The sequence below is a fragment of the Lolium rigidum genome, chromosome 4 (assembly GCF_022539505.1).
Source record: "Lolium rigidum isolate FL_2022 chromosome 4, APGP_CSIRO_Lrig_0.1, whole genome shotgun sequence".
Classification (NCBI taxonomy): domain Eukaryota; kingdom Viridiplantae; phylum Streptophyta; class Magnoliopsida; order Poales; family Poaceae; genus Lolium; species Lolium rigidum.
This window is the reverse complement of record NC_061511.1, coordinates 525,387-550,830: the sequence shown is the minus strand read 5'-3', so window position 1 is coordinate 550,830 and position 25,444 is coordinate 525,387. Positions and strand designations below refer to the sequence as shown.

Below are 25,444 nucleotides of genomic sequence, written 5' to 3'. Positions count from 1 at the left end.
TACAACATCCCTCATAGTTGTTAAGTGGTTCACGATCCACATCCACTACACCAAAACCGATCATCACGTGAGATGATGTAGCTTCAATGGTGAACATCAACATGTTGATCATATCATCCATATGACTCGTGTTCAACCTTTCGGTTTCCTGTGTTCCGAGGCCATGTACTGTACATGCTAGGCTACGATACGTCTCCGACGTATCGATAATTTCTTATGTTCTATGCCATATTATTGATGATACCTACATGTTTTATGCACACTTTATGTCATATTCGTGCATTTTACGGAACTAACCTATTAACAAGATGCCGAAGTGCCGATTCTTTGTTTCTGCTGTTTTTGGTTTCAGAAATCCTAGTAAGGAAATATTCTCGGAATTGGACGAAATCAAAGCCCAGGGGCCTATTTTCTCACGAAGCTTCTAGAAGTCCGAAGGAGAGACGAAGAGGGGCCACGGAGGGGCCACACTATAGGGCGGCGCGGCACCCCCCTTGGCCGCGCGGCCCTGTGGTGTGGGGCCCCCGTGCCGCCTCTTGACCTGCCCTTCCGCCTATTAAAAGTCTCCGTGACGAAACCCCCAGTACCGAGAGCCACGATACGGAAAACCTTACTGAGACGCCGCCGCCGCCGATCCCATCTCGGGGGATCCGAGGAGATCGCCTCCGGCACCTGCCGGAGAGGGGAATCATCTCCCGGAGGACTCTACACCGCCATGGTCGCCTCCGGAGTGATGAGTGAGTAGTTCACCCCTGGACTATGGGTCCATAGCGATAGCTAGATGGTTGTCTTCTCCTCATTGTGCTTCATTGTTGGATCTTGTGAGCTGCCTAACATGATCAAGATCATCTATCCGTAATTCTATATGTTGTGTTTGTCGGGATCCGATGGATAGAGAATACCATGTCATGTTAATTATCAAGTTATTATACATGTGTTGTTTATGATCTTGCATGCTCTCCGTTTCTAGTAGAGGCTCCGGCCAAGTTTTTACTTTTAACTCCAAGAGGGAGTACTTATGCTCGATAGTGGGTTCATGCCTGCATTGACACCCGGGACGAGTGATAGAAAGTTCTAAGGTTGTGTTGTCTTGTTGCCACTAGGGATAAAATATTGGCGCTATGTCCGAGGATGTAGTTGTTGATTACATTACGCACCATACTTAATGCAATTGTCTGTTGTTTGCAACTTAATGCGGAGGGGTTCGGATGATAACTCGAAGGTGGACTTTTTAGGCATAGATGCGGTTGGATGGCGGTCTATGTACTTTGTCGTAATGCCCAATTAAATCTCACTATACTTATCATGTCATGTATGTGCATTGTTATGCCCTCTCTATTTGTCAATTGCCCGACTGTAATTTGTTCACCCAACATGCTTTTATCTTATGGGAGAGACACCTCTAGTGAACTGTGGACCCCGGTCCATTCTTTAATACTTGAAATACAAATCTGTTGCAATACTTGTTTTTACTATTTTCTCTCGCAAACAATCATCTTCCACACAATACGGTTAATCCTTTGTTACGAGCAAGCCGGTGAGATTGACAACCTCATCTGTTTCGTTGGGGCAAAGTACTTGGGTTGTGTTGTGCGGGTTCCACGTTGGCGCCGGAATCTCCGGTGTTGCGCCGCACTACATCCCGCCGCCATCAACCTTCAACGTGCTTCTTGGCTCCTCCTGGTTCGATAAACCTTGGTTTCTTTCCGAGGGAAAACTTGCTGCTGTGCGCATCATACCTTCCTCTTGGGGTTGCCCAACGAACGTGTGAAATACACGCCATCAAGCTCTTTTACGGCGCCGTTGCCGGGGAGATCAAGACACGCTGCAAGGGGAGTCTCCACTTCTCAATCTCTTTACTTTGTTTTTGTCTTGCTTTATTTTATTTACTACTTTGTTTGCTGCACTTATATCAAAACACAAAAAAATTAGTTGCTAGCTTTACTTTATTTACTGTCTTGCACTCTATATCGAAAACACAAAAAATTAGTTACTTGCATTTACTTTACTTACTTCATCATGTTTCCTTTTAATTTTACCACAAAGAACATACCGGTAGGACAAGGGTCTATAATTGGGAGGAACAATATAGAAGAATTTTTCACCCATGTTAGTACCGTTGAAAATTTTGAAGATAGACACTTGGTAGACCTTGCTCCCACTTATGAAATTGCTGCTGCTTGCTTTAGTTCGCTTGTTGGAAACTAAATTTGTTAATCTAAATCCTATAATCCAACACATGTTTCTCACACTTGGTGATTTGGAAGAGGGGGAAAAGAAAGATTTTGTTTTAGAAACCCTTCTTAGAGAATTTGGTGGTCTAGCAAGAGAGGCTAGAAAGGTCTTCGCTAAATTTAATATGCTTGGTTCTCATACTAATTTTGTTAGCCTCCTTGAAAAAATGGACATGGATAGAATAAGGTACACTAATAACGCTAATGATGGTGGGGAGATCAAAGCACCAATACCATGTAAACTCCTAGCTATGAATGATGCACTAGAACATAACTATGCTTGGCTTGTTCCCGAAAATTTGTTTGATGAGAGTAGCAAGCCCAAGACTAATGAGAAGGGAGATGCTGAAACTTATGTATCCAATATACTATGCATGGTTGAGAAAACTCCAAACCCCGCTGTAGGTGCACCACCCTTCGATAATACTTGAGTTACACTTTCGCGCCTAGCTGAAAGGCGTTAAGAAAAGCGCTTATGGGAGACAACCCATGTTTTTACTCCAGTACTTTATTTTATATTTGTGTCTTGGAAGTTGTTTACTACTGTAGCAACCTCTCCTTATCTTAGTTTTATGTTTTGTTGTGCCAAGTAAAGTCTTTGATAGAAAAGTAAGTACTAGATTTGGATTACTCGCGCGAGTTCCAGATTTCTTTGCTGTCACGAATCTGGGTCTATCTCCCTGTAGGTAGCTCAGAAAATTACGCCAATTTACGAGCATGATCCTCAGATATGTACGCAACTTTGATTCAATTTGAGCATTTTCGTTTGAGCAAGTCTGGTGGCCTAATAAAATCCATCTTTATGGACTGTTCTGTTTTGACAGATTCTGTCTTTTATTTCGCATTGCCTCTTTTGCTATGTTGGATGAATTTCTTTGATCCATTAATGTCCAGTAGCTTTATGCAATGTACAGAAGTGTTAAGAATGATTGTGTCACCTCTGAACATGTGAATTTTTATTATGCACTAACCCTCTAATGAGTTGTTTCGAGTTTGGTGTGGAGGAAGTTTTCAAGGGTCAAGAGAGGAGTATGATGCAATATGATCAAGGAGAGTGAAAGCTCTAAGCTTGGGGATGCCCCGGTGGTTCACCCCTGCATATTCTAAGAAGACTCAAGCGTCTAAGCTTGGGGATGCCCAAGGCATCCCCTTCTTCATCAACAAAATTATCGAGGTTCCTCCCCCGAAACTATATTTTTATTCGGCCACATCTTATGTACTTTGCTTGGAGCGTCGGTTTGTTTTTGTTTTTTTGTTTTGTTTGAATAAAATGGATCCTAGCATTCACTTTATGGGAGAGAGACACGCTCCAGCTGTTGCATATGGATAAATATGTCCTTAGGCTCTACTCATAGTATTCATGGCGAAGTTTCTTCTTCGTTAAATTGTTATATGGTTGGAATTGGAAAATGATACATGTAGTAACTCTAAAATGTCTTGGATAATTTGATACTTGGCAATTGTTGTGCTCATGTTTAAGCTCTTGCATCATATACTTTGCACCCATTAATGAAGAAATACTTAGAGCTTGCTAATTTGGTTTGCATATTTGGTTTCTCTAGAGTCTAGATAACATCTAGTATTGAGTTTTGAACAACAAGGAAGACGGTATGGAGTCTTATAATGTTTACCATATGACTTTTATGTGAGTTTTGCTGTACCGTTCATCCTTGTGTTTGTTTCAAATAACCTTGCTAGCCTAAACCTTGTATCGAGAGGGAATACTTCTCATGCATCCAAAATCCTTGAGCCAACCACTATGCCATTTGTGTCCACCATACCTACCTACTACATGGTATTTATCCGCCATTCCAAAGTAAATTGCTTGAGTGCTACCTTTAAAATTCCATCATTCACCTTTGCAATATATAGCTCATGGGACAAATAGCTTAAAAAACTATTGTGGTATTGAATATGTACTTATGCACTTTATCTCTTATTAAGTTGCTTGTTGAGCGATAACCATGTTTACGGGGACGCCATCAACTATTCTTTGTTGGATATCATGTGAGTTGCTATGCATGTCCGTCTTGTCACGAAGCAAGAGAGATCTACCACCTTCATGGTTGGAGCATGCATGTTGTTAGAGAAGAACTTTGGGCCGCTAACTAAAGCCATGATTCATGGTGGAAGTTTCAGTTTGGACATATATCCTCAATCTCATATGAGAATAAAATATGTTGCCACATGCTTATGCATTAAAGAGGAGTCCATTATCTGTTGTCCATGTTGTCCCGGTATGGATGTCTAAGTTGAGAATAATCAAAAGCGAGAAATCCAAAATGCGAGCTTTCTCCTTAGACCTTTGTACGGGCGGCATGGAGGTACCCCATTGTGACACTTGGTCAAAACATGTGCATTGCAAAGATCCGGTAGTCCAAGTTAATTAGGACAAGGTGCGGGCACTATTAGTATACTATGCATGAGACTTGCAACTTGTAAGATATAATGTACATAACTCATATGCTTTATTACTACCGTTGACAAAATTGTTTCATGTTTTCAAAATAAAAGCTCTAGCACAAATATAGCAATCGATGCTTTCCTCTTTGAAGGACCATTCTCTTTACTTTTATGTTGAGTCGGTTCACCTATTTCTCTCCACCTCAAGAAGCAAACACTTGTGTGAACCGTGCATTGATTCCTACATACTTGCATATTGTACTTGTTATATTACTCTATGTTGACTATTATCCATGAGATATACATGTTACAAGTTGAAAGCAACCGCTGAAACTTAATCTTCCTTTGTGTTGCTTCAATACCTGTACTTTGATTTATTGCTTTATGAGTTAACTCTTATGCAAGACTTATTAATACTTGTCTTGAAGTACTATTCATGAAAAGTCTTTGCTATATGATTCACCTGTTTACTCATGTCATCACCATTGTTTTGATCGCTGCATCCACTACATATGTTTACAAATAGTATGATCAAGGTTATGATGGCATATCACTTCAGAAATTATCTTTGTTATCGTTTTACCGCTCGGGACGAGCAGAACTAAGCTTGGGGATGCTTGATACGTCTCCGACGTATCGATAATTTCTTATGTTCTATGCCATATTATTGATGATACCTACATGTTTTATGCACACTTTATGTCATATTCGTGCATTTTACGGAACTAACCTCTTAACAAGATGCCGAAGTGCCGATTCTTTGTTTTCTGCTGTTTTTGGTTTCAGAAATCCTAGTAAGGAAATATTCTCGGAATTGGACGAAATCAAAGCCCGGGGGCCTATTTTCTCACGAAGCTTCCGGAAGTCCGAAGGAGAGACGAAGAGGGGCCACGGAGGGGCCACACTATAGGGCGGCGCGGCCCCCCTTGGCCGCGCGGCCCCGTGGTGTGGGGCCCCCGTGCCGCCTCTTGACCTGCCCTTCCGCCTATAAAAAGTCTCCGTGACGAAACCCCCGGTACCGAGAGCCACGATACGGAAAACCTTGCGAGACGCCGCCGCCGCCGATCCCATCTCGGTGGATCCTGGAGATCGCCTCCGGCACCCTGCCGGAGAGGGGAATCATCTCCCGGAGGACTCTACACCGCCATGGTCGCCTCCGGAGTGATGAGTGAGTAGTTCACCCCTGGACTATGGGTCCATAGCAGTAGCTAGATGGTTGTCTTCTCCTCATTGTGCTTCATTGTTGGATCTTGTGAGCTGCCTAACATGATCAAGATCATCTATACTGTAATTCTATATGTTGTGTTTGTCGGGATCCGATGGATAGAGAATACCATGTCATGTTAATTATCAAGTTATTATACATGTGTTGTTTATGATCTTGCATGCTCTCCGTTTCTAGTAGAGGCTCCGGCCAAGTTTTTACTTTTAACTCCAAGAGGGAGTACTTATGCTCGATAGTGGGTTCATGCCCGCATTGACACACGGGACGAGTGACGAAAGTTCTAAGGTTGTGTTGTGCTTGTTGCCACTAGGGATAAAATATTGGCGCTATGTCCAGAGGATGTAGTTGTTGATTACATTACGCACCATACTTAATGCAATTGTCCGTTGTTTGCAACTTAATACTGGAGGGGTTCGGATGATAACTTCGAAGGTGGACTTTTTAGGCATAGATGCGGTTGGATGGCGGTCTATGTACTTTGTCGTAATGCCCAATTAAATCTCACTATACTTATCATGTCATGTATGTGCATTGTTATGCCCTCTCTATTTGTCAATTGCCCGACTGTAATTTGTTCACCCAACATGCTTTTATCTTATGGGAGAGACACCTCTAGTGAGCTGTGGACCCCGGTCCATTATTTAATACTTGAAATACAAATCTGCTTGCAATACTTGTTTTTACTATTTTCTCTGCAAACAATCATCTTCCACACAATATGGTTAATCCTTTGTTACGGCAAGCCGGTGAGATTGACAACCTCACTTTGTTTCGTTGGGGCAAAGTACTTGGGTTGTGTTGTGCGGGTTCCACGTTGGCGCCGGAATCTCCGGTGTTGCGCCGCACTACATCCCGCCGCCATCAACCTTCAACGTGCTTCTTGGCTCCTCCTGGTTCGATAAACCTTGGTTTCTTTCTGAGGGAAAACTTGCTGCTGTGCGCATCATACCTTCCTCTTGGGGTTGCCCAACGAACGTGTGAAATACACGCCATCAGGCTCGTCAAGCAAACCCAAGTATTCCACGTGTGCAAACATGGCTTACACCCATTGTATGTGAACGTAGAGTCTATCACATCCGATCATCACGAGATGCTTCGAAACGACGAACTGTAGCGCAACGGTGCATACGAGGGGAGAACACTTTATTATCTTGATATTAATGTGAGGGATCATCTTATAATGCTACCGTCGCGATCTAAGCAAAATAAGATGCATAAAGGATTAACATCACATGCAATTCATAATGTGATATGATATGGCCCTTTAGTCTTTGCGCCTTTGATCTTCATCTCCAAAGCACGGACATGATCTCCATCATCAGCGGGCATGATCTCCATCATCATCGGCGTAGCGTCAAGGTCCATGGCACCGTCTTCATGGTTGTTCACCGTGTGTAGCAACTATTACAACTACTTTGAAATAATACTACAACATGAAATATAAAGACAACCATAAGGCTCCTGCCGGTTGCCACAATACAATAATGATCATCTCATACATATTCATCATCACATCATGGCCATATCACATCACCAAACCCTGCAAAAACAAGTTAGACGTCTCTAATTTGGTTTGCATGTTTTACGTGGTTTAGGGTTTTCGAGTAAGATCCAATCTACCTACAAACATGAACCACAAAGGTGATACTAGTGTTGTCAATAGAAAGAGTAAATTGGATCTTCACTATAGTAGGAGAGGCAGACACCCGCAAAGCCACTTATGCAATACAAGTTGCATGTCGAGCGTGGAGCAAATCTCATGAACGCGGTCATGTAAAGTTAGCCCGAGCCGCTTCATCCCACTATGCCACAAAGATGAAAAGTACTCAAACTAAAGACAACAAAGCATCAACGCCCACAAAACAATTGTGTTCTACTCGTGCAACCAATCTATGCATAGACACGGCTCTGATACCACTGATGGGATTCGTAGCATAGAAAACAAAAATTTTCCTACCGCAAGAACGAAAACCAAACCAAGATGCAATCTAGAAGATGGTAGCTACGAGAAGATCATGAGACTAACCCTCGAAGATTTCCAAAGCCTACGAGATTGTATCTCGTTGTTGCTGTAGTCGATCACTTGCCGCTTTCGAAAGCGCGTAGAAGATCTTGACGGTGCCACAGTCGGGCAGCACCTCCGTACTTGCTCACACGTTCGGTGTTGATGACGACGTCCTTCTCCCCGTTCCAGTGGGCAGCGGAAGTAGTAGATCCTCCTCGGAATCCCGGCAGCACGACGGCGTGGTGGCGGTGGTGGTGGAGAACTCCGGCAGGGCTTCGCCTATGCGCTGCGGGAGTAGTATGTGGAGGAGGGGCGCTAGGGTTTGGGGAGAGAGAGGGGGTAGGGCGACGGCCATGGGGGGCCCTAGGTGGTGCGGCCAAGAGTGGGCAGCCCCCTCCCTCTCCTCCTCATTATATAGGTGGAAATCCCCAAGTGTTGGTATCCAAGTCTTCGAATAAGACCCGGAACCAAAACCTTCCATAGGGACAAAACCTACCCAAGGGGGGAATCCCACTCAAGGTGGGACTCCCACCCCTTCCTTGGGGGGGTTGGCCGGACACCCTTGGGGAGTCCACCTGGGACTCCTCCCCTTTAGGGTTGGCTGGCCATGCAAGGTGGAGTCCCTCCGGGACTCCACTTTCCATGGTGATTTCTTCCGGACTTTTCTAGAACCTTCTAGAACCTGCCATAAATGCACCGGATCATTTCCAAACTTGGAATATGACTTACTATATATGAATCTTATTCTCCGGACCATTCCGGACCTCCTCGTGATGTCCTGGATCCCATCCGAGACTCCGAACAAAACTTCAAACTCCATTCCATATTCCATATCTACTTAAACGACATCAAACCTTAAGTGTGTCACCCTACGGTTCGTGAACTATGCAGACATGGTTGAGACTTCTCTCCGACCAATAACCAATAGCGGGACCTGGAGATCCATAATGGCTCCCACATATTCAACGATGACTTAGTGATCGATTGAACCATTTACATACGATACCGATTCCCTTTGTCACGCGATATTTTACTTGTCCGAGGTTTGATCATCGGTATCTCTATACCTTGTTCAACCTCTTCTCTGACAAGTACTCTTTACTCGTACCGTGGTATGTGGTCTCTCATGAATCATTCATATGCTTGCAAGCTAATTAGACGACATTCCACCGAGAGGGCCCAGAGTATATCTATCCGTCATCGGGATGGACAAATCCCACTGTTGATCCATATGCCTCAACTCATACTTTCCGGATACTTAATCCCACCTTTATAACCACCCATTTACGCAGTGGCGTTTGATGTAATGAAAGTACCTTTCCGGTATAAGTGATTTACATGATCTCATGGTCGAAGGACTAGGTAACTATGTATCGAAAGCTTATAGCAAATAACTTAATGACGTGATCTTATGCTACGCTTAATTAGGTGTGTCCATTACATCATTCACATAATGACATAACCTTGTTATTAATAACATCCAATGTTCATGATCATGAAACTATGATCATCTATTAATCAACAAGCTAGTTATACAAGAGGCTTACTAGGGACTCCTTGTTGTTTACATAACACACATGTATCAATGTTTCGGTTAATACAATTATAGCATGATATATAAATATTTATCATAAACACAAAGATATATAATAACCACTTTATTATTGCCTCTTGGGCATATCTCCAACACTATATGCTCTAAATCCATATACTTTAAATGGGTAGAAGAGATATGAATCTTCCGCTCAGCTCAAATTGTAATTGTAGGATAACGTTGCATAGAAAACAAAAATTTTCCTACCGCGAACACGCAATCCAAGCCAAGATGCAATCTAGAAGACGGTAGCAACGAGGGGGTATCGAGTCTCACCCTTGAAGAGATTCCAAAGCCTACAAGATGAGGCTCTTGTTGCTGCGGTAGACGTTCACTTGCCGCTTGCAAAAGCGCGTAGAAGATCTTGATCACGATCGGTTCCGGCGCCACGAACGGGCAGCACCTCCGTACTCGGTCACACGTTCGGTTGTTGATGAAGACGACGTCCACCTCCCGTTCCGGCGGGCAGCGGAAGTAGTAGCTCCTCTTGAATCCGACGGCACGACGGCGTGGTGTCGGTGGCGGTGTAGAAGTCCGGCGGAGCTTCGCTAAGCAAACCGGGCAATATGAAGTGGAGGAGCAAAGCTAGGGTTTGGGAGGGGTGGCCGGCCACTCTATGGGGGCGGCCAACTTGTGGTCTTGGGGTGGCCGGCCCCCTCCCTTGGCCTCTCATTATATAGGTGGATCCCAAGTGTTGGTGTCCAAGTCTTCGAATAAGACCCGAAACCAAAACCTTCCATAGGAGGGGGCAAACCTAGCCCAACTAGGACTCCCACCCAAAGGTGGGATTCCCACCTCCCATGTGGGGGGTGGCCGGCCCCCTATGGTGGAGTCCACTTGGGACTCCACCCCCACTAGGGCTGGCCGGCCATGGAGGTGGAGTCCCTTGTGGACTCCACCTTCCTTGGTGGTTTCTTCCGGACTTTTCTAGAACCTTCTAGAACCTTCCATAGAACCTTCCGCGACATTTTATTCACATAAAACGACATCCTATATATGAATCTTATTCTCCGGACCATTCCGGAACTCCTCGTGATGTCCGGGATCACATCCGGGACTCCGAACAAATATTCCAACTTCATTCCATATTCAAGAACTACCATTTCAACATCCAACTTTAAGTGTGTCACCCTACGGTTCGAGAACTATGCGGACATGGTTGAGTACTCACTCGACCAATAACCAATAGCGGGATCCGGAGATCCATAATGGCTCCCACATATTCAACGATGACTTTAGTGATCGAATGAACCATTCACATACATTACCAATTCCCTTTGTCTCGCGATATTTTACTTGTCCAGAGGTTTGATCTTCGGTATCACTCTATACCTTGTTCAACCTCGTCTCCGACAAGTACTCTTTACTCGTACCGTGGTATGTGGTCTCTTATGAACTCATTCATATGCTTGCAAGACATTAGACGACATTCCACCGAGAGGGCCCGGAGTATATCTATCCGTCATCGGGATGGACAAATCCCACTATTGATCCATATGCCTCAACTCATACTTTCCGGATACTTAATCCCACCTTTATAGCCACCCATTTACGCGGTGGTGTTTGGTGTAATCAAAGTACCTTTCCGGTATAAGTGATTTACATGATCTCATGGTCATAAGGACTAGGTAACTATGAATCGAAAGCTTATAGCAAATAACTTAATGACGAGATCTTATGCTACGCTTAATTGGGTGTGTCCATTACATCATTCATATAATGATATAACCTTGTTATTAATAACATCCAATGTTCATGATTATGAAACTAATCATCCATTAATCAACAAGCTAGTTTAAGAGGCATACTAGGGACTTCTTGTTGTCTACATATCACACATGTACTAATGTTTCGGTTAATACAATTCTAGCATGATATATAAACATTTATCATAAACATAAAGATATAAATAATAACCACTTTATTATTGCCTCTAGGGCATATCTCCTTCGAGTCTCCCACTTGCACTAGAGTCAATAATCTAGATTACATAGTAATATACCTAACACCCATGGCATTACGGTGTTGGTCATGCTTTTCCCTAGGGAGAGCTTTAGTCAACGGATCTGCTACATTCGGATCGGTGTGTACTTTGCAAATCTTTACTTCTCCATCTTCGATGTACTCGCGAATCGAGTGGTAACGCAGCTTGATATGCTTCGGCCTCTTGTGTGACCTTGGTTCTTGTGCATTGGCGATGGCACCCATGTTATCACGGTAAATGATTAATGGGTCCAATGCACTAGGAACCACACCGAGCTCTACAATGAACCTCTTCATCCATACCGCTTCGATGAAGCCTGCTGAAGCCGCTATGTACTGCGATTCCGTTGAAGACTTCGCCACCGTGCACTTGCTTCGAGCTTGCCCGACTTCTATGCAGCACCATTCAATATAAACACGTACCCAGATTGTGACTTAGAGTCATCGGGATCGGTGTTCCAACTTGCATCGGTGTAACCGTTTACAACGAGCTCTTGGTCACCTCCATAACAAAGAAACATATCCTTAGTTCTTTTCAAGTACTTCGGGATATTCTTGACCGCTGTCCGAGTGTTCCATTCCTGGATCACTTTGATATCTGCTAGTCAAACTAATAGCATGTGCTATATCCGGTCTAGTACATAGCATGGCATACATGATAGATCCCTCTTGCCGAGGCATAGGGGATATTATTCATCCTTTCTCTTTCTTCTGCTAGTAGCCGGTCCTTGAGTCTTACTCAATACCTTGCACAGTAACATAGGTAAGAACCCTTTCTTACTTTCGTCCATTCTAAATTTCTTTAGAATCTTGTCCGGATATGTACTCTGTGATAGCCCTATTAGGCGTCTTGATCTATCTCTATAAATCTTGATGCCTAATATATATGATGCTTCACCAAGGTCTTTCATTGAAAAACTATTATTCAAATAACCCTTAACATCTGCTTAATAGTTCTATATCATTCCCGATCAATAATATGTCATCTACATATAATATCGGGAATGCTACGGAAGCTCCCACTCACTTTCTTGTAAATACGGGCCTCTCCATGACAACTTGTATAAACCCGAAGTCTTTGATCACCTTATCAAAGCGTCGGTTCCAACTTCTTGATGCTTGCTTCGGTCCATAGATTGAACGCTGAAGTTTGCATACTTTGTCGGCATTTTTAGGATCGACAAAACCTTTGGGTTGTACCATATACAACTCTTCCTCAATGTCTCCATTAAGGAACGCCGTTTTGACATCCATACGCCAAATCTCATAATCGAAAAATGCAGCTATTGCTAACAAAATCCTCGCAGATTTTAGCTTCGCTACCGGTGAGAAAGTCTCATCGTAGTCAACTCCTTGAATTTGTCGGAAACCCTTTGCGACAAGTCGAGCTTATAGACGGTAATATTACCATCGGCATCTGTTTTTCTCTTGAAGATCCATTTATTCTCGACGGCCTTTCGGCTCTCGGGTAAGTCTACCAAAGTCCATACTTTGTTATCATACATGGATCCCATTTCGGATTTCATGGCTTCTTGCCATTTGTTGGAATCACGGGCTCATCATCGCTTCTTCATACGTCGCGGGGTCCTCATCATTGTTATCCACAATCATGACATTTAGACAAGGATCAAACCAATCGGGAGTGGCACGTTCCCTTGTCGATCTGCGAGGTTCGATAGTTTCCTCGTTCGAAGTTTCATGATCATTATCATTTGCTTCCTCTGTTGCCGGTGTAGGCGGTACGGGTACAACTTCCGATGCTTGCGCTACTGCGATCAACGAGTATAGATTCATCAATCTCATCGAGTTCTACTTTTCTTCCAGTCACTTCTTTAGTGAGAAATTCTTTCTCAAGAAAAGTTCCGTTCTTGGCAACAAAGATTTTGCCTTCGGATATGTGATAGAAAGTGTACCCTATAGTTTCCTTAGGGTATCCTATGAAGACGCATTTCTCCGCTTTGGGTTCTAGCTTATCCGGTTGTAACTTTTTTACATAGGCTTCGCAACCCCAAACTTTTAGGAACGACTGACTTAGGTTTCTTATTAAACCATAATTCATACGGTGTCGTTTCTACGGATTTTGATGGTGCTCTATTTAAAGTGAATGCGGTCTGTCTCTAATGCATAACTCCAAAAAGATAACGGCAAATCGGTAAGAGACATCATAGAACGAACCATATCTAAGAGAGTTCGATTACGACGTTCGGACACACCGTTTCGTTGTGGTGTTCCCGGCGGTGTCAATTGTGAAAGTATTCCGCATTTCTTTAAATGCATGCCAAACTCATAACTCGGATATTCACCTCCACGATCGGATCGTAGAAATTTAATCTTCTTGTTACGTTGATTTTCTACTTCACTTTGGAATTCCTTAAACTTCTCGAAAGTTTCGGATTTATGTTTCATGAAATAGATATACCCATATCTACTCAGATCATCTGTGAAGGTTAGAACATAACGATAACCACCACGCGATGCTACGCTCATTGGTCCGCACACATCGGTATGTATGATTTCCAATAAGTCAGTAGCTCGCTCCATCATACCGAGAAAATGGAGTCTTAGTCATTTTTCCCATCGGACATGCTTCGCATCTATCAAGTGACTCAAAGTCAAGTGATTCTAGTAATCCATCGGTATGGAGTTTCTTCATGCGTTTCACTCCAATATGACCAAGACGACGAGTGCCACATATAAGTAGAATTATCATTCAATTTAATTCGCTTAGCATCAATGTTATGTATATGCGTATCACTACTATCGAGATCTAACAGAAATAAGCCATTCTTTTGTGGTGCTCGACCATAAAAGATATTATTCATAAAAATAGAACAACCATTATTCTCGGACTTGAATGAATAACCGTCTTGCATTAAACAAGATCCGGATATAATGTTCATGCTCAACGCGGGTACATAATAACAATTATTTAGGCTTAAAACTAATCCCGAAGGTAGATGTAGAGGAAGTGTGCCGATTGCGATCACATTGACCTTGGATCCGTTTCCAACGCGCATCGTCACTTCATCCTTCAGCGGTTGTCGTTTATTCTTTAGTTCTTGTTTCGAGTTACAAATATGAGCAACCGAACCGGTATCAAATACCCAGGTACTAGAACGAGAACCGGTGAAATGAACATCTATAACATGTATATCATATATACCTTCTTTCTTCTTCTTGACAAGGCCGCTCTTCGGATCAGCCGGATACTTGGAGCAATTACGCTTCCGGTGTCCCTTCTCCTTGCGGTAATAGCACTCGACGCATCGGGCTTAGGGCCGTTCTTAGGTTTCACGGGAGGCGTGGCAGCTTTCTTGCCACCCTTCTTGAATTTTCCCTTAGACTTGCCCTGTTTCTTGAAGCTGGTGGTCTTGTTGACCATCAACACTTGGTGCTCTTTCTTGATCTCAATCTCGGCGGCTTTTAGCATGCCAAAGAGTTCGAGTAACTCCTTGTTCATGTTCTGCATATTGTAGTTCATCACAAAGTTCTTGTAACTTGGTGGCGGTGATTGAAGGACACGATTAATCCCCGATCTATTAGGAATCACTATTCCCAAGTCAACGAGTTTCTTCGCATGCCGGTCATGGCGAGCATGTGCTCACTAACGGAGCTGCCTTCTTCCATCATACGAGCTGAAAAATTGTTTCGATGCTTCATAGCATTCCACGGCCGCATGAGTCTCAAAAATAGTCTTCAACTCTTTCATCAACTCATGAGGATCGTGGTGCTCAAAACGTTTTTGAAGATCGGATTCCGGACTGCATAAGATGGCACCTTGAACTTGAGAGTACCGAGTTTTCAGAGTCGCGTAAACAGCTTTTACTTCATCGGTTTCGGTTTCGCGGGAGGGTCACCTAGCGGTGCATCAAGCACATATTGCAGATTTCCGCCGGAGAGGAAGATCCTCACATGACGGAACCGGTCGGTGAAGTTGCTACCGTTGCTCTTAAGCTTTTCTTTCTCTAGGAGCTGGTTAAAATTGATTGGGGACGCCATCTCTACAACATATATTTGCAATAGTTTAGACTAAGTTTATGACAAATTGAGTTCAAATTTTAATTCTACATAATTAAAAATCTAGATGAACTCCCACTCAAAACAATATCCCTCGCATTGTCTTAGTGATCACACGAACCAAATCCACCGCACCTAAACCCGATCATCACGAGAAAAGGTGTGATTTCATTGGCGAACACTCAAAGTGTTCATCATATCAACCATATGATTCATGCTCTACCTTTCGGTATCATGTGTTCCGAGACCATGTCTGTACATGCTAGGCTCGTCAAGGCCACCTTAGTATCTGCATATGCAAAACTGTCTTGCACCCGTTGTATGTACTTATTGAATCTATCACACCCGATCATCACGAGATGCTTCGAAACGACAAGACTTGATAACGGTGCTACTAAGGATGAACACTTTATTATCTTGAGATTTTAGTGAGGGATCATCTTATAATGCTACCGTCGCGATCTAAGCAAAATAAGATGCATAAAAGGATTAACATCACATGCGAGTTCATATGTGATATGATATGGCCCTTTTGTCTTTGCGCCTTTGATCTTCATCTCCAAAGCACGGACATGATCTCCATCATCTTCGGGCATGATCTCCATCATCGTCGGCGAAGCACCAAGGTCAATGGCGCCGTCTTCATGATTGTCCTCCATGTAGCAACTATTACAACTACTTTGAAATACTACTCAACATGAAATTTAAAGACAACCATAAGGCTCCTGCCGGTTGCCACAATACAATAATGATCATCTCATACATATTCATCATCACATTATGGCCATATCACATCACCAAACCACTGCAAAAACAAGTTAGACGCTCTCTAATTTGGTTTGCATATTTTACGTGGTTTAGGGTTTTTCGATATAGATCTAATCTACCTACGAACATGAACCACAACGTTGATACTAATGTTGTCAATAGAAGAGTAAATTGAATCTTTACTATAGTAGGAGAGACAGACACCCGCAAAGCCTCTTATGCAATACAAGTTGCATGTCGAACGAGGAACAAGTCTCATGAACGCGGTCATGTAAAGTTAGTCCGAGCCGCTTCATCCCACTATGCCATAAAGATGCAAAGTACTCAACTAAAGATAACAAGAGCATCAACGCCCACAAAACCATTGTGTTCTACTCGTGCAACCATCTATGCATAAACACGGCTGCGATACCACTTGTAGGATAACGTTGCATAGAAAACAAAAATTTTCCTACCGCGAACACGCAATCCAAGCCAAGATGCAATCTAGAAGACGGTAGCAACGAGGGGTATCGAGTCTCACCCTTGAAGAGATTCCAAAGCCTACAAGATGAGGCTCTTGTTGCTGCGGTAGACGTTCACTTGCCGCTTGCAAAAGCGCGTAGAAGATCTTGATCACGATCGGTTCCGGCGCCACGAACGGGCAGCACCTCCGTACTCGGTCACACGTTCGGTTGTTGATGAAGACGACGTCCACCTCCCGTTCCAGCGGGCAGCGGAAGTAGTAGCTCCTCTTGAATCCGACGGCACGACGGCGTGGTGTCGGTGGCGGTGTAGAAGTCCGGCGGAGCTTCGCTAAGCAAACCGGGCAATATGAAGTGGAGGAGCAAAGCTAGGGTTTGGGAGGGGTGGCCGGCCACTCTATGGGGGCGGCCAACTTGTGGTCTTGGGGTGGCCGGCCCCCTCCCTTGGCCTCTCATTATATAGGTGGATCCCAAGTGTTGGTGTCCAAGTCTTCGAATAAGACCCGAAACCAAAACCTTCCATAGGAGGGGCAAACCTAGCCCAACTAGGACTCCCACCCAAAGGTGGGATTCCCACCTCCCATGTGGGGGGTGGCCGGCCCCCTATGGTGGAGTCCACTTGGGACTCCACCCCCACTAGGGCTGGCCGGCCATGGAGGTGGAGTCCCTTGTGGACTCCACCTTCCTTGGTGGTTTCTTCCGGACTTTTCTAGAACCTTCTAGAACCTTCCATAGAACCTTCCGCGACATTTTATTCACATAAAACGACATCCTATATATGAATCTTATTCTCCGGACCATTCGGAACTCCTCGTGATGTCCGGGATCACATCCGGGACTCCGAACAAATATTCCAACTTCATTCCATATTCAAGAACTACCATTTCAACATCCAACTTTAAGTGTGTCACCCTACGGTTCGAGAACTATGCGGACATGGTTGAGTACTCACTCCGACCAATAACCAATAGCGGGATCTGGAGATCCATAATGGCTCCCACATATTCAACGATGACTTTAGTGATCGAATGAACCATTCACATACATTACCAATTCCCTTTGTCTCGCGATATTTTACTTGTCCGAGGTTTGATCTTCGGTATCACTCTATACCTTGTTCAACCTCGTCTCCTGACAAGTACTCTTTACTCGTACCGTGGTATGTGGTCTCTTATGAACTCATTCATATGCTTGCAAGACATTAGACGACATTCCACCGAGAGGGCCCGGAGTATATCTATCCGTCATCGGGATGGACAAATCCCACTATTGATCCATATGCCTCAACTCATACTTTCCGGATACTTAATCCCACCTTTATAGCCACCCATTTACGCGGTGGTGTTTGGTGTAATCAAAGTACCTTTCCGGTATAAGTGATTTACATGATCTCATGGTCATAAGGACTAGGTAACTATGAATCGAAAGCTTATAGCAAATAACTTAATGACGAGATCTTATGCTACGCTTAATTGGGTGTGTCCATTACATCATTCATATAATGATATAACCTTGTTATTAATAACATCCAATGTTCATGATTATGAAACTAATCATCCATTAATCAACAAGCTAGTTTAAGAGGCATACTAGGGACTTCTTGTTGTCTACATATCACACATGTACTAATGTTTCGGTTAATACAATTCTAGCATGATATATAAACATTTATCATAAACATAAAGATATAAATAATAACCACTTTATTATTGCCTCTAGGGCATATCTCCTTCAGTAATTGTACCCTTTTCCTTCCGCTTGGACTAGAAGAGATAGTAAATATTTGGCTAATACTATATTTCATTCCACCTTCCTATTTCTCAACAACAACTTCTCTCATCAGCTATTTCGTTTTTCAAAGTCATTAATTGTCTCATAGATACCCTATTTTGATTTCGATAATATGGTGTAGTATACTTTATAGAAACATAATTCTAAGGTTTCCTTATTTTATTATGCCATAAGAAGAATTCTTCCATTCTATTTTTCATTGGTTGCGGGAAAACCGGAACTTTTATAAGGAGCACAATTCCTAGTAAAAAAAATCCTAAGATCCTTCGACTTACATCAAAAGGGATTTTTCCAATAGAACTATGGAACCCCCGAGCAGTTGCGATTGTACATGTCCTGCAGGAATAAGAAAACTCTCTATTCGATCACTCAATTTATTTTCATAATAAGATTATGTAGGAGAGATGGCCGAGCGGTTGAAGGCGTAGCATTGGAACTGCTATGTAGACTTCTGTTTACCGAGGGTTCGAATCCCTCTCTTTCCATTTTTCTTAATCCATTAACGTTAATGATCACAATGTATCAAATAAAAGAACAATTTATTATAGCAATAATATCTTATTTAATAGAAATTCTCTATAGCAAATTATTGTGGGATGTAAAATACTAAATTCAGCGGTGTTCGATTGAAATTGAGAGAATAAGATAAATTTTACTTTCTTTTTTTGATTCTGAAATCGTCTTCAGCAACTAGTACTCTTGTGAAATAATAGGTTAGATACATTGACTTTCTATTCGTTGATTCAATTAAACGAAAACTCGCTATACCCGGCTCTGCATATTCATGCATTTATGCTCGTAGCCTATATCTGCATCCATTCCATAGTGGTTTTTCATTTGTGGGTAGAAAGAGCCACATACCCTACCATATGATATTACTTACACTAAAAATACTAGACAATCTTATTTTTCTGCACATAAAGAAATAAAGAAGCCATTGCAATTGCCGGAAATACTAAGCCTACTAAAGGCACGAAAATAGAAGGTAAGTTTAAATCCGTCATAGAATAGGTGTCTCAATTCAAATTGACTATTTCTATCTATTCAAAAAATATCTTAAGATTCTTATGATATAATTAAGTATATCTATTATAAGGAATATTGACTATTGTATTTTTTAGTTTGCCAAATAAATATTTTTTTATTGAATGTGCATTCTATAAAAAATATTTGTAAAAAACGAAAGGAAAAGATAATAAAATAAGAAAATTGCAAAAAATAGAACTAATCAAAAATATTTCATTTTCTTTACCCACCCTCATGGCCTTTCTATCCTTCTAATCAAATTTTAGGATTCAAAAGACATAGTCCACAACCACTTATGTGGACTGGAGGTTCTTCCCGAGACATGAACCGTGTCCATGCGCGTAGCTAGGGACAGTTGTCCTCTTCCTGGAGCATGTTTGTGGTTAACCCTCCCCCAAGTTTGTGTGGGGAGGAGGGCCAGCTCTAATTCATGTCTTGAAGGGACCCGATCGCTCCCATCCCGATCTGATTGAAGGCATATCTATCATCTTCCTCTTAGAGTAGATCAGATCGAAATCTAGGAAGAGCCTCTCCATGCCACCACATTGTAACAGCATAATCTCTCTCGGAGGCAGGACGTAGGGGTTTTACCACCCCACGAGTGCCCTGAACCTGGGTAACACTGTGTTAGCTCTCTGTCATGCCACTGTCGTTCTGCTCCATCGTCGCCATGGCCATGACTAGCCTGTAGCGTTGCTGCTAGCCCCCAGCGGTTCAATAACCACAATGGTCTTGCCGAGGTACCAGTGTTTGTTTGCAATACCAAAACCCCTGACACCGGAGGAGAAGGTGGCGGAGCAGAGGGCCATCCTCGCGTCCTTCAAGACGTTGGAGAAAGTCGAGGATGACGCCAGAGACGCTGTAGCAACGGCTCCTGGAGGACGCGACGGCCCACCGCGCTCTGGCGAGCATGCAACAGAGGGAGCAGCGCGCGGCGGCGCCGGAGAAGCGGAAGAGGGAGGAAGGCAACGACGAGGCAGGACCGTGAAACGCTCCAAGGGATGGCAAGTAGGCTAGGGCGATCATGTAGCCGTTTTTAATTCGAACTCTTAAAATATAATCAAAATTAGATGAAAAACTTCATATTTTATAATGTTAAAATGTTCGGAGGCCTTGTTTGGGAAACACGGCTGAAAATAGACGCGACCAAAAACGACACCAAAGATCCGGACGGTGTTTTGAGGGCACGTGGATATGCTCTCAAAGGCACCATTGGAGCCAAGACGTCCTTGTGTCGCATCAAAATCCATTGGGGTCTGCTTTGCTCCCCTGCGTGGAGAACATCTTTGCGGACGATGTGATGGAAGCATCTCAGGTACAGTCCTGACGCACGCTACCACCACCAGCTATCTGATGATAAGACATGAATTAGAGCTCGTGCCACGTCAAAGTTGCAGCCACAAAATGCGCCATGATGCATGTGCATGAACAACGCTAGCAGACTTCGGATGGACGCCTGTCTGCAGCACCAGCAATCCAGCAATGAATTCTGCTGCTGCTGCGGCAGATGGCTTTAAAATGGGTAGGTCATGTATGTCAGGATAGAATACCGCGGCCGCTATCAAAAGCAATCGTGATCCTCTCCAGCAACAGCAGCAGCTACTGTATCCCGGCCTATCTTCTGACATGCTGAAGAAGCAGTAACAGTGAACCATTCTACAGTTTCACAAAGTTAGAGCTACAGCAGATCGACTGGGCAAAATCGCTGGAAGTACAGAGTCAGACTGCAGCTCCGCCATCGACGTGCATGCTAGAGCTGCTACATTGTCAAGCTAGCTACATTGCTCCTGGGACCTGCGGATGGTCGCCCGACGTCTGCTGCTCGGCCTGGGCGGCGGCCTCGTTATCGACGACGGTGCCGGCGGCCATCTGAGCGCCCGCAGCAGCCGCCTGCTGGTGCTGGGGGAATGGCGGCGGGGAAGGCATTGCGGGGCCGTGGCCGAACATGGGCATGCCGGGGATCATCGGGTATGGGAATTGGGCCGCACCAGCGGCGGCGGCGGCGAGGCGCGGGTCGAAGGGCCCCATGCCGAACCCCATGGGGCCGAGGTGATGGTGGTGGAAGTGCGCCATGGGCGGCATCTGCATCTGCATGTGCTGCATTGCCAGCATCGGTGGCATGCACAGCCCGGCCGTCCCCATCGTCGACATCATCTGCACCTGGAGCTGTAGGGTCTTCAGGTACTCGATGGCTTCCTCAAGCATCGACGCCTTGTCAATCTACAGCACCGAAAATAATTTATGTTATCCAGTTCAGATAAAATTGGTCTCTTTCCTCAGAGATGATCAATGGGTATCTATCTACCTTGTTGCAATTGGGGATGAGTTCTTGCAGGGCGCGCATCTTCTCGTTGATCCGATCCCGTCTCCTCTGCAATCGCAATCGCATACAGATTTAGCAACCCGATACACAAACATGTTTACCATTGGAAGCAAAAAAGAGAAGTAAGTACCCGCTCCGACATGTTGTGCACTTCGGCGGTGCGGCCGCGCTTGGTGCTCCTGGACGCCGACCTTCTCAGCCCGCCGGCCTCATCGTCAAGATCCTGCGGACAGCACAACACGTTTGCATTGGTGTTAAATTGTGAACCACACAAGAAGCATACGAGGTTGGATCAATGGTGCGTGATGGTGACCATCCATGCCATAGGTTACCTCGTCCTCCTGACTGACCGACCACTCCGGAGCCTGGTGGCTGCTGCTGTTCCTCTTCAGCTGGCTCCGGTCAACATTGTCGGAGCAGACCGACGAGGTCGTCGCCGTCGCGGGCGGCCTCTCGGGAGCCCTCGCTTCCGGTTGTACTCTGTGAGCCAACGCCGCAGACGCTTCTCCCTGCCGGATAGGGACCGGCGGCGTCGGCGGAGGAGGAGGTGGTGGTACAGGGGCCACCGTGGCGCGCGAGTCCTTGGGCGGCTGCAGCCACGCCATCCTCTGCTCGGAGAAGAGCGGGGTGCTCCTCAGCCGGTTCGCCGACGCCTGCAGCACCGTCGACTCCACGGGGTTGCTCGGCGCGGCCGCAGCGGACGTCCTCTCGCCGGCTGGCGGCGGTGCGCGCTGCAGGGGCCTCGAGAAGAAGGTGAAGTTCATGATGCCCTCGCCACTCGGCCGAGCCTGCTGGTGCTGATGCCTGGGGACCGCCGGCTCCGGCATCGGAGGCGGAACGGCGACCGCGCAGTGGGACGTCGACGGCGCCCCTCCGGCGTCTCTGCTCGCCACGGCAGCGGGGAGGTCGGGGTAGCCGGAGAGCAAGGTGGAGCAGTACTCCGGGGGCAGCGGGGCCGTGTCGCTGTCGTCGTCGTCCACGCCGCCCATGACGGGGTAATGCAGCCACGGCACGGCGTCATCGTCCGGCGCCCCGAGGAGGTCGCGCATCGCCGTCGCGGACGCCGGGTGCTGCCTGGCGAGCTCCGTAGCCCTGCCGCTGGTGCTGGTGCCGGCGGCGCTGCTGGCGAATGGCGGGAACGGTGCCGCCGCCGTCCGCTGGAGCGCCGGGCCGTTCTGCCAGAGAAACTCTGGCAGGTCGTTCCCCGGCTGCTGACTCCTACGCAGCAGCAGCATCACGAATGCGACATCGTCAGTATTCACCTAGTGCACGGACGGAGCTTAGTGAAGCCAGCAATGGCGAATCAAGAACCAAGAAGAGAGGAAGTAGAGCACGGCCGGCGAGAACTCACATCCCGCGGCAGGTATATATAAACGGAGGAGCTCCTGCGGCGACAGGTGGGTCTTGGCCGACGTCACGAGCGAAGGAGCAGGGAAGGGGTGGAGGAGGAGTGGCGCACCATGAAATTGAAAGCAGAGACGAAGATGCGCGAGAGAGAAAGGGAGGCGGGCGAGCGAGGGGGTTGCAGTTAAGGAAGAGCGACGCGCCACCCACCGAGGTGTCTCCGTTGATGCCAACGGAGGATGGGCAGTGGGGGCGCCCGCCAACCCCAAGCGCTCCAATTTATATACGGAGTTGTCGAGATCGACGATCGACACGGGAACGAAGCCACCAAGCTCGTGCTGCGAGACCGCGACTTGTTTGTTCCACACTGTCTGCCCATCACTCCAGTGATCTGGATACAAAGGCTTACCGTAGCTCCTTCGCGTTTCTGAAACTAAAAAGAAACTACCAGCAATTCTTTCTTAAAATCTCATGTAGACAGAGTTGTACTGAAAGTCTAAATGTAGCCCGAGCTACATGGCTCTTTTTTTTTACAAAATTCGAATTCAATATTTAAAGTTTCAAAAAATTCTGAAAAAAAATCTTGACGTAGTCAATGATGTGGATCAATTTGCTGATGTGGATCGGGCCCCACTTGTCAGTTCAAATAAAAAATCTAAAAATACCCCCAAAGAATCTTAATTATTCCAAATATGTTCTGTTGACTATGTCTCTCTCCATCACCTCACGTCACCGCTACTGCACCACTGCATTCGATAGTTCCATCGTCACCGTACTCGAGCGAGGCACGTCGTCGGCCATCCTCCCCTCCCCTCTGTTACATTCGCGTGCCTCTCCATCTTCAACCGCCCCATCAAAGGAATTGAAACGAGGAGCATCGAATCGTAGCCCTTACCTCCTCTTCCCCAGCGACGACCTCCCCTGCTATAGGTGCAACGAAAAGATTAGAGGTTGAGATAAAATCTTTAAACTTTTACCTTGGTTACCATTGGAAGGGAAAATTTCATAGTTTTCTTCCTTTGCAACAGGAAATTCCTACATATTAGCATCGAAAGATTCATAGCAAGGTTCTATATCTAGTTCATCATTAGTAATGCTCTCCTCATGAGTATCTAGGCACGAGGCCTCCACATATAAATTATAATTAGTTTTAGCATTACAAGAATCATCACCAAAGATAGAGGCATCATAAACAATCATAGCATTTGTAGTGTGCAACTCGTTGTCAACTTCACCTTCTTGGCGTTCCTCCTCTTTATCTTGTGAATCCTACAAATAGTTATTTTTGGGAACTACAAGTTTGCAATATTCACAACTCTCTATGACAAGTGCATTACCACTAAGATGTTCCTGGCAATATTCAACAATATATTGCAAGGTTTCATATGCCATTTGTAAAAATTCATCATCACTACTGATTATAAGCATCATAATTTTTCGGTTAGCTCATCTGCACCTTCATAAAGAACATATTTTATAGTTTCCCTATTAGCATCATTAATTTAGAAAGACGTCAATGATTCATCATAAGTATGAGAACATTGAAAGAAAAAATGCCCGGCACACATACATTTAGGACATATTATTTCATAAGAAGCACATAATGTGTGAGAAAACATATTACTTGATAATACATGTTGCATACATGCGCCTCATTACTAGTTGTATGTTCTTCTTCGTTGTAAACACCGTCTTCTTCTTCGGCAGCCATGTGTAGAAATTCCTCGTATCCCTTCTCCTCCAATGCAAGTTGCATATGTTCTAGCAACATCTTGGAAGACATGATTAGTCGAAACAGTTTTTATAGAATTTTTTATAACTTTTATTATTATTTTCACTATAAATAAAAACAATAATATAATGGCAACAAAAGGAAATAAATTATGTGCGAGTGGGTAGGTAATAAACTAACGTTGTGCTCCCCGGCAACGACGCCAAGTTGATGTATGGGTTCCTGCGATCAACAACAGAGTTATTGCAGTACTTGTAGCAACAACTATTTATTAGAAAGTTCATCCCATGAACGCTTTGCAAATGGCAATCACACAACACCGCACCCACGTTGTCAGTGCGGCCACGTGCGCTCCTAGAATGGTGTTTGAAAAAGTCTACTCTATAGGTTACTAGAATGGCAATGATTTGAGAGAGGTTTGAAGTAACTAAGAATAAAGACCTAAACAAGAAAGAAGTAAATGAGATGGGTTGTACTTGTAGAATTGAATAGAATAAAAGACAATGTCTAGACTTTTGGTCTCACTAGTAATAGA

General features: G+C 44.7%; 1 protein-coding gene and 1 non-coding gene across 4 annotated transcripts; one reads left to right on the top strand and one right to left on the bottom strand.

Moving 5' to 3' along the window:
• Window positions 1–18,882: 18,882 nt before the first annotated feature.
• On the top strand, window positions 18,883–18,969 carry TRNAS-GGA. The gene has a single exon. It is a non-coding gene; the product is annotated as a tRNA-Ser (tRNA).
• Window positions 18,970–21,140: 2,171 nt separating this feature from the next.
• LOC124646530 (transcription factor APG-like) lies at window positions 21,141–23,405 on the bottom strand. Of its 3 annotated transcripts, none has more exons than XM_047186634.1 (5): window positions 23,185–23,405; window positions 22,166–23,095; window positions 21,964–22,056; window positions 21,816–21,881; window positions 21,141–21,730 (listed from the first exon to the last, which is right to left on the bottom strand). In XM_047186634.1, the coding sequence occupies exons 2-5, from the start codon at window positions 23,066–23,068 to the stop codon at window positions 21,287–21,289; spliced, it is 1,506 nt and encodes a 501-aa protein (XP_047042590.1). In that variant the 5' UTR covers window positions 23,069–23,095; window positions 23,185–23,405; the 3' UTR covers window positions 21,141–21,286. The 3 variants fall into 3 exon arrangements, with proteins under 3 accessions (XP_047042590.1, XP_047042591.1, XP_047042589.1); XM_047186635.1 differs by having other exon boundaries at window positions 22,166–23,051; XM_047186633.1 differs by having other exon boundaries at window positions 22,166–23,405.
• Between the last annotated feature and the right edge of the window lie 2,039 nt (window positions 23,406–25,444).